Consider the following 10,508-nt stretch of genomic DNA (forward strand, 5'->3'; position numbering starts at 1 on the left):
TTTTTTTTTTTTCTTTTTTTTTTTTTCTTTTTTTTTTTTTTTTTTTTTTTTTTTTGGTGGTGTGTATTGGTGCCCTGTTTTGGAAGTGATTACCAGATCAATTAATTTTCAGATGTCAGATATCGATGTCCAAGAAACAGGTCTGCAGTTACTTCCAGTAAGACAGTATCTGGAAATTCCCATTTGTGGGACGGAACTGAAGGGTCTGCTCTTCAATTTTCACTTTTATAGCCACAAACAGCTCTGTTCCAGTAGATCTATGCACAGTGACCAAACCAGTTACATGGAATAATGCTTTGTTTAAGAAGATGCGTATCAAGCTTAACTTAAATGTACTGGCTTGAATATGTTACACCATGTCACCCATTTTCTTAAAAAGCAGTGTTTGCTTGGTCTTCATCAGTCTGGGTTTCCTGCAGGCTGTGACAGTGTGAGACAGCCCTCTGAAAGTAGTCAGAGTCATAGTAATCGTCTGAGCTTTCCTAGACACAGTGATAAACCTGCACATACAAGGAGGTAGGAAAATATAGTGGCGACCTGTTTTTAGACTGCTACATAAACAAACATTTCTGATGTGAAAGATTATTCTTTTGGTGCAACTGTCACAGAAAATGTTGTACTATGCAGGTCATAACCTCAGTACAGATGTAGCTCGTAACCTCTGTACAGATGTGTGATTAGGCAGCTGTATAAAAATAAGGTTATCTAATGGTCTGTGAAATGTTCTGGAAAAACCATGTTATTTAGATAAAACTTCATGCAACTAAACTTAGTGAAGGTATTCCTATTCTAACGTGCCTTCTATTTGTGTTTTTTATTAGAAGACAACAATGGATGGTCTCTGCAATTTGATAAACATTATACAAAAGACAAATACAATAAGCTTAAATCTCTGTATGCGTTTCAGACAAAGACACCTGAGTGCTGTAAGTAATTACAGATATTATTTGTGTGGTTATTATTGATGATCCCTAGAAAGAAAATCACAGCAAATATGCTTATCAGAAAGAAAAATATTTACCAGTTTCATTTAGAGTATAACAGAATTAATGTCTCAGATGAACAAATGCATTGAATCCGATTTCAGTTCCATTAAGAGTGATTCATTTTCTGACAGAGAAGCATCAAACATTTGCCTATTAGGAGGGCACTATAAACGTTTATTTAAGTACACTTAAATAATAAATACTGCTGCACCTTTCAGAGCAAAATGAAGTCTACATTCCTCCAAATTCACTTCTTCATATATCAAATGATTCTTGCAAACCCTCTCCACTTCTGCGGGCATTTGTCCCTTTGCACAGATTTTCTGACTCTGCTGCCTACTGTGAGCACTAATTTAAACCACAGAGATGGGGTAAAAGGGAGCAAAGACTTCCTGACCCATTTTCATCCTATTTTCACTTGGACAGACTTGTGCTCATTCTAGTAAATATAAAAGGACTGAAAACTCTAAAAAAGAGCCACAAAAAATCCATGTCAAAATCCTATATATCAAGCCTAAAGCTCAAGAGCTTTTATAAGCTCATTCACAGAGGTCAGGGGGTAACATAGTTTTTGTGCCCCTTTATCGTTAGGGTCCTCCAGGTCTAAATCAATTACATAAAAATGTGTGCCTTGATTTCTGTTTAGCACAGGCTGGTATGTCTGTCTTTGTGCTCACTGTTCTTTTACACCATATTTCTTTTCTCCACGTCCCACCACACCACCCACCCCACCTTTTGACACAACCACATTCTTGTTCTCACACAGTGGCTGGTGCTGTGCCAGCAGAGTGTACCTGCCAACGGCTGGAGATCTTCTGTGATGCTGCCAAATTGCATGCTGTCCCGTCAGTCTCTTCAAACATAACCATAATGTAAGTACGGCAGAATAGTGGTCTCTTGCTCTGTTCAGGTTTGACTATCAGTCCTACAACATTTCCACAACTACGGCCTTGTAATTATGACCAGTTGGCTCAGCTGCTCCCTGTGCAAGCATAGCGTCTCTGTTGACAAGACCTTTTATGTTTTAAGTATACATCTATCCCTATATGAAAGGAGAGAATAAGAACTAAAAAACTCAGTGATCATTTCATGCTTGTAACAGTGACTTCTGCTAGCATCAGTTTCAGGAGATCTAAAGAAATCTTTAAAAAAAGGTTTCCTTTCAAGACACAATGCTTAGGACCTTTTTGTTATTCTATGATCACTGAACTCAGCAGAACTACTTGCTTCGGAAAATCTTTCTAGTTTTCCTTTGATGTCTCTGAATACGCCATTATTTAAAAGAGTTTAATCTGGGCTGGGTGGTCATACAGATACATATTTGTAAGCCAAGCTTTTTGAAGAGATGAGGAAACGGTTGATATTGCTCTTAGTTTGCACATCACTGTTTAAAAGACCTTTTTCTGTGCGGTGAATAGAAAGCAGCATCCTGTGACCTTACCTGAGGGTCTTTCCTGTAGAACAGGAGTACAGATGTTTCCGTTCAGTACCAGTTTGTGCTCATGTGTTGGCTGAGGTTCTCCTTCTTGGGTCCATGTTAGAATACCATAGGACTTCACAAAGATTGATGTGGAATGTCAAATATGTACTTAAACCGGCTGTTGGCTCAGAGTCAACAAAGGCTTAAAAAATCATGGCCCAGTTCTAGCTTTAGATAAAGCAGTGAGTCAATTCAGCTGGCTTTTGGGCTAGACTCTCTTCTAATCCAACCATACCCTGAATGATTTTAGTTCCTGACAGGGCACTTGAGTAGGTCTCAGAGGAGTTAGGGACATAGGGACACATGCACTGGAAAATAAGCTCTATATTCATCTGAGGTTTGAAATAAATTTGTGGTTTAGTTTATGCTCAAATCTTTTTAACTTTTAGATTTAACTATTATTTTATCAGTTGCTCTAGGGACATGGGAGTGTAGTTTTTCATTGTAAAGTATCTGGCTGATTGCTTAAATAGATACAAATATTCAGACAGAGGTAGCATATTCAGATTGTTTCATGTTGTTTATATTATTTAGCAGTGTGAAAGCTGCTCTTATTGAATAACAGAAGTGGCAGCACTGTAGGAAGCTGGCAGCAGTTTTACCGTGCGCATTCATTCCTACAGGTCTCTTCAGAGGAATCTGCTAAGGAAACTTTCTGCGGACATTTTCAAGAAATACCAAGACCTTAAAAATCTGTAAGGAAGCATTTCAGCTTGAAATATCTATTTAGTGCCTTAAATATTCATCCCCTCCCTCTCATATACACACACACAGAGCTTAACATCTAAGTGACAACCCTCAGTTTATACTCAAAATTCTGTGTTGTCTTACCTTTTGGTACCTCATCTAACTGCGTAACCTGTTTGACTCACGTAGCTCGATTTGGCATCTCTCTTTTTCCACAACCATAATTTCTGCATATTTAATTTTTTTTTATATTGACTGGGTTTTTACCAAAAAAATGCTAAACTTCCATCATGCCCAAAGGAAGTTACATTTACAATGAACAGTAATATGCCAGAAGAAATTAATACTGCTTAATCTATTTATTCTTAAAAACAGAAGTTTGGAAACTTAAACTTCTCATTGCCATGGGACACTCACTCACATGGGAGTTAGTTTTACTCCTAATTATGTCCAGTACCAATTTGATAATCCCCCAACTAGTCAAATTGTTTTCGCACCTCAATACTGAGTCATGTTTTGTGATGTGTAACATATGTTATTCATATGAACATATGTCATGGTCTTTAACCGCTGTGCTTTATATAGAATTAGTGAAATAAAGAATTAAATGCAAAAGTCTAGAGCAGGGCTCCTATGTCACCGGTTCAAGGCGTTTAACATTGCTGGAAAACCTCCTGGAGTGCGACTTTGATGGAAACTGCTGTACTGCAGCACCATCTCGTGTTCACAAAGTTCAGTACCATTATGATGTTAGAGTTTGGAAAGGTACGTTTTCATCAGAACAAATACATCCGCATCTCTCTGTACACAACATTTGTTTCTAATACTAATTTCACACTTTTCTGATCGATAACTGTACGTTTTCAGAAAGCTCTTGCCTGGTGCTTTACACAAACCCATTTTGTAAACACCAATGTCAGATTCCTTAGTGCTTTTTAAACAGGAATGCATCTGGTTGCTTTATTAACTGTAATTTAATTAAAAGGATATATATTAAAAATTACTCAGAGAATAACGCTATGATGCTTTCAAACTATCTGAAAATTTTTTAATGTTTGTAATTAATAATTTTGAACTTATTTCCTCAAAGTAGACAAAAACTGAAGGAAAGTATTCTTTGAAAGTTTACAGAAGACGAGTAAGATTTGGTTTACATTTTTACTAGACTATCTTAAAAATGCAGCATTTTGAAAATTCTCTGATACTATCAAATGGAAATTCTAAAAAAACTTTTTAATTTGACATTTTCCATGCAAAATTTTTCTTGTAGCATGGTTCTGGCTGAACATAAAGATCAGATCATGTAGGTGAGAAATGTAAATTAAGGACCTAAAACAGGAGGTTGCAAACAACCGCTTTGTTGTTCATCTCAGGCAGACAACGCATCCCTTTGAACAAATTCCGTAATTCTCCTGGGATGAGGGGGTTATTTCTCTTAAAACACCTTTGCAGTCTGTGGTTATACGATTAAACGGTGGTTATATGTGTAAACGGTTATTGTCAGATTTAAGGGGTAACAAGTTTGACAGGTTCTTTTCAAGATCACGCGTGCATTCAGTTTAGGTAATAGATTTCACTTGGTTATTTACACTTGCTTTGACTTTGTGTCTTTGGAGAATTCATTGCTGTTGGGTTTGTATGTTCTCAGGTATCTTCAGAATAATAAAATCAGAGCCGTATCTGCACGTGCGTTCAAAGGTTTATACAATTTGACAAAACTGTAAGTATTGCTTTTCAAGTACTGAAGGAAAAAGCTACAGGAGGGGAACTCTGAGAGACTCTATGGGTGACGCTTACTTGATTCAATGTTAGGAAACTGCAAAATGGTTGAAATCTTTAACTCAACGTTTTGACTGAGAAAGCAAAGATGGATTAAGAGCTATCTGTGTAAATTTACATGACAGGACAATGTTTTGAAAACACAAGTGAGCTTCATATTCACTCCTGTTCCCCAAATCCTTAGAGTGGAAGGAGGAGACAGTGTGATAGTTACCACGCAGAAAGTCAGAGAGAACGAAAAAGGAGTGAAACAAAAGAGAGATTGTGAGGGATGAAAAATCTTTAACGTCACATTTCGGTTTTCAGAAGCAAATAAAAGTAACCAGTATCAGTAACGAAAAGAACACTTTTTTCTTTACTTTGTAGCAGTTTTGAAAAGGTGCTTCTAGCTTTTAAGAGAAACACTCAGTTAAAGATATGATACATGAATTGCATTGTTTGGTTCTTTGTTTGTTTGTTTCATTTTGTTTATTTCTGAAATATTTTTGAAAGGAAGATTTTAAAATGTTGTCCCTCTTATTTTTCCATCACGAGTGTGTTTGATTATCTGTTATTACAGCTGCTGTTATTACCTTCTCAGACCATTTATATCACCCCTCCCCCTTCATTTCTCAGCCTTTCTTTTTCCACTATTCTGGTATCTACATTTATGACTAATGTCCTTAGCAAAGACTGGATGGGATCCTGGGAAAATACATGGAAAAAATCACTCCACAGAAGGAAACTGAGGAGGGCCTAAAATATGACACAGTGAAAATATTTAGCTCGCTGTGTTTTCTTATAGATAAGACAAAATTTTTTACATAATTGCTCTGGAATTTCTCAGTAGAAAGAGTCCTGCCTTGCTCTCAAAAAAGGGCATAAAAGTTACCATGATAAAAAAACAATAATTACGAAAAATCTTACCAGTATTCTGATAAATTGTCAAGGTACAAATCTTAAAACTCATTTTCACGCATCTAATGATAATTAATCATTCCATTAATTTATCTTTGGTTGGTCTTGTTTTAGATACCTGAGTAACAACAAGATAACCAGTTTGAAGCCTGGCGTCTTTGAAGATCTCCACAGACTTGAATGGCTGTATGTTGTTTTCTTCTCTGTATATTCATTTTCTCAAGGAATAATTAAAGTAGACAAATAAATATTTGAATTGTTTTCATTTTTTGTGCATAGCAGTACCTTATACTAGATAATAATTCAGTGACTCCTGCTATACTGTGCAAGGTAAAAATTCAATTAATTTTGGTGAGAGCAGAAATTATTCTTGGGCCTTAATGGCTCCAAAGACTGATGACTTTTACAATACTAAATGTTTATTAGTAATTGCTGGTTACAAATCAATACATGAAATAACTCTGATACTATAAAACAGTAGAAAGATAATTTTTGAGGCAGGTCTTTCCCTGTAAATATTGTTGGAAATGTCCCAGACAAAATGACTATCATAATCTGAAATACTGGTTTATTACTGCTTTTCAGACAGATGAAAATGAAATGCTATTTTGACTCAGTAAAGATATGAAAACCAAGCAAGTAATAGCATTGACTAACATTTTTCTGTGTGTTTAGAACTGTTGGATCGCCATGAAACACTGTTATGTGGTGCTGCTTTGTTTTCACAGATAATCCATTCAAAGTGTCTTGATCAAAGAATTTAAAAAACTCACAGGAAAACACTTTTTTCTAAGTTGAAATGAAATATTTTCTGCAAGGTTTTCTTTATTATTATTATTATTAAATTCTTCTCAACGGAAATTAATTTGATGAATACCCTGACCTGCTAAGGAGTAGTGCGTTAAGTTTCTAAGTAGTTTGGACAGACATTTGAAGAAACCCACCTCAAAGTATGTTACTTTTTATCATCTGTTTAATTGAGAACTGCAGTGAATTACCAATCTGATATCTGCTTTGCTGTAATTTATAGGATAATTGAAAATAACAGGATAAATCAGATCTCTCCATTAACATTTTACGGACTCAAATCACTTATTCTCCTGTAAGTATGGAATAAGAAGCAAAAGCATTATTTAAAAGAAAGGGCAGATGTATATAAAACCCTTTTTATAACAACTGTGCTTGCTTACCACAGAGTGCTGGCAGTACACCTGCGGCTTTTTCTCACCCCCCAGCAAAATGTGGTGTAGGAGGATGATTTTGGCAGTGGCAGACCTGCGGTGTCTGAAAGTATAGAGAGATGGGTGGGGAAAATGGTAAAAAGACAACGTTACTGAGAGGAGGGCAAGGAGGAGGCAGCTGCAGCAATGGGTGCCAGCTGTCCTCCAAAGCCATGGTGAAGGAGGCGAGGGTCCCACAGCTCCTGCTCCAGCAGCAGCCCAGCCTCCCTCCGCGAGACTGTCTATAACCTGCCACCGCCCTGTCCAGATCCAAAGACCAGGGTCCCTCTTCCCCTGCAGCCCAGAGGGAAACCACCCTCCATATCCCCCATCCTCTGTCACCCACAGAAGTTACATATTATGGCCTAATAGTCAAAATATTTGTATTGACTTGCTGTGTTTTATTGAAACAGCAGCGAAGTGAACATCTTTCCTTTACCTGGTAATTAACCAGTTAAGGATAAAATACTGCTCCGCAGAATGCCACAGGGAAAATATGTGGAAGTTTAAGAAAATAATGCTACCATCAAGACTATGAGAAACAAATCAAGCTTTGACTGCCTTTTTTTCGAAGTACAAACATAAGAGATACGATTTTTTTCTATAATGTAATTTTGGCAAATATAGTCACCTATAATCTTTCTCTTTTTTTCAGAGAGATGATGAATAATTCTCTTGCTCGTTTGCCTGATAAACCTCTGTGCCAGTATATGCCAAGACTAAACTGGCTGTAAGTCTACCTTATTTCACTAGAAAAATATTATTTCATTGTCTTTGTGTGGCACTTCCATGCCACTTTTTCTAACGGGCCACCGGATCTTACAGAGTGCTTGCTTGGTCACTACAGGGTTGGTGACCTAAAGTCATCAGTTATGTCTGCGTGTCTGCTTCCCACTCTCTTGTGTGCCGTCGTGAAGTTCTATTAGTACTTTTCTTTAATTGCCTTAGAATAACGGCCTGAATTTATTTTCAGTGATTGATGTTTTATTTTTATAACCTAGAGACCTTGAAGGCAACCATATTCATCATGTAAGAAATGTCACTTTCATCTCCTGCAACACTCTAACTGTACTGTAAGTAACAGGATATGCTGGCCAGCCAGAGTGAGATATGCTTGTGCTCAGCAGTCAAATGATTCATTACAGTTAATATAAAAGTTTCCTGACTATGTTTATTTAGATCTCAGGGAGGTGAAATTAAAATGCTTGGTTTTAAATGAACCAGAATAACCACATTTACAGCAAAGTTCAGCATTCGTATATGCAACTGAACTTCACTGAAGCAATTTTGACTGATACTAAGATATAGATATTTTCATTCTAACCTTTTTTCTTGGAAACGGAGGCAAAAAGCCCCTAATAAAAAGGAGCATACAAAATACTTATCTTGTTACTTCATTTCAAAGAGTTTGATCGGCTGGTGGGTTGGCTGGCTCATCAATTTCAGAATTTTCCCCAAAGTTTCTTCAGTGATGATGTAATCAACTTCAGAAAGTCCCTTCCGCCTTTTGACAGATTAGTAAGCTCCACTGTACCTGACACTTTCAATTTTTAACTCTCGTGCAGTACCCATGTTCTCGGCTTTCTCTTTGCTTTTAAAAACCAGGTTGTTCATTTAAGGAGCAAGCTGTGTGGCAGATGAAATACAGGTGACAGAAAGGTTGCACCGCCATGTGCCTTTGTCCAAGATGTGGTTAGGTCACAAGCCTTCCAACCCACTTAACCTTCCTCCTGCCCTCAGTCAATTTGTACCAGCCTCTTATGGATACATACCTATATATGAATACGCACAAATACATGCATGTATAGGCAGTAAAAGTTATTTATCAAACGGTAAAATGGTGAGCTTCTAGATCCGATTAGCTTTGGCAAATATTTGAAGATGCAGATACATACCTATATATGAATACGCACAAATACATGCATGTATAGGCAGTAAAAGTTATTTATCAAACGGTAAAATGGTGAGCTTCTAGATCCGATTAGCTTTGGCAAATATTTGAAGATGCAGATACATACCTATATATGAATACGCACAAATACATGCATGTATAGGCAGTAAAAGTTATTTATCAAACGGTAAAATGGTGAGCTTCTAGATCCGATTAGCTTGTCAACTGAATTGGGCAAATATTTGAAGACGCAGAGAAAAGAGATATTTTTTAAATGATAGAAAAGTTTTCTCCAAAACCAAATAGATATCCAGAAGCAGCAACATAAGTTTGTTTTATTCTTTCAGGGTGATGAGACAAAATAAAATCAGCTCTTTAAATGAGAACAGTTTTTCCTCTCTTCAGATGTTAGATGAATTGTAAGTAGATTTGTTCTCTTGTATAACAAGTCGCAAAGTTTTATAACTTATACTGCAAATATAATTTATCATTAATTCTATTTCATGTAACGTGCTCTGGAGATAGCATCCATCCTCAGGGTTTTTTCTGTATAGTTAACAGGGCAGAAATAGCCGACAAACCACATACTCTGTGTCAGTAAAACCTGGTTTTTCACTCACAAGATCATTGTGTTCCCTGAATAGAATAATATTAACTAATCTTAAATCACCACAGTCTAGTTGCATGTGAGCCCTCAGTGTCTTTTAGACCAGTTTGCCAGTTTCAGACAAACAGAACTTTTGTCCTCTGACCACAGTTATTAGGATTTATGTTTAGTGAAAATAAGGAGCAAGGTAGAGAGAACTAAGGGACAGATGTGCTGGTAAGCCCATGTGACAGAATTCTCATCGCAAAACAATATGTTTAATTTATTTCCAAGCTCCTCCAACCCAAGTTCAGGGTATTTTACTTTCTTTTTGATGTAAATAAGACAATAATAAATTATGTATCTAATGGCATATCTGAATTAACTAGACAAAGAGAGATCCGACGGCTCTAGCTTCCCACCTTGTATTGACAGCTTTATTTTATAGTCCAAGTTTCTGATAATCTAGATAATAAATAATATTCTATTTGGCAAATAGAATAAAATTGTGTGTCTCAATTTCAAAACTGTTCAGTAAAATTACTGAGCCTAGTAAGAACTTACTGTATCCTACCTGTGGCTGTTTCTGCAGAGATTTGGCTAGCAACAAGATTGAATCCCTTCCTCCATATATATTTAAGGATCTAAAGGAGCTTTCACAACTGTAAGGATTCCTGATTATTACTATATATAACTGTATATTACTCATTTGATATGATGCTTTCAGTCATGAATGCTGGGAAAGAAAAGAGCACCTTTGTTTATATGCATAATTTGAGCTCTGCCTAAAAAATACTTATCCCAAAAGTAACTCTATAGAACATTTTGCCTGGAATAGTTTTGTAAAAGAGATGTATTTTCATGTCCCAAAAGACAGCAAGTTCAAATCCTACCTTTTTTCTCGATCTAGTTAGTATACGCAAAATGAGCTATGCTAGCTATACCGTTAGAAATTAATAAATTGATGGGAATGTTTAATGAT

The 10,508-nt window shown here is 36.4% G+C and overlaps 1 protein-coding gene across 1 annotated transcript; it reads left to right on the forward strand.

Moving 5' to 3' along the window:
* Nucleotides 1–821: 821 nt before the first annotated feature.
* Nucleotides 822–10,194, forward strand: LOC104490826 (relaxin receptor 1-like; the record flags this gene model as incomplete). Its single annotated transcript, XM_010133171.1, has 10 exons — nt 822–926; nt 1,753–1,858; nt 3,090–3,161; nt 4,802–4,873; nt 5,944–6,015; nt 6,860–6,931; nt 7,705–7,779; nt 8,051–8,122; nt 9,288–9,359; nt 10,119–10,194. Coding segments are annotated over 10 exons (794 nt in total), but the record flags the coding sequence as incomplete, so codon positions are not given.
* Nucleotides 10,195–10,508: the final 314 nt, after the last annotated feature.

This window comes from Buceros rhinoceros, unplaced genomic scaffold (assembly GCF_000710305.1).
Source record: "Buceros rhinoceros silvestris isolate BGI_N320 unplaced genomic scaffold, ASM71030v1 scaffold47873, whole genome shotgun sequence".
NCBI classification, from domain to species: Eukaryota; Metazoa; Chordata; class Aves; order Bucerotiformes; family Bucerotidae; genus Buceros; species Buceros rhinoceros.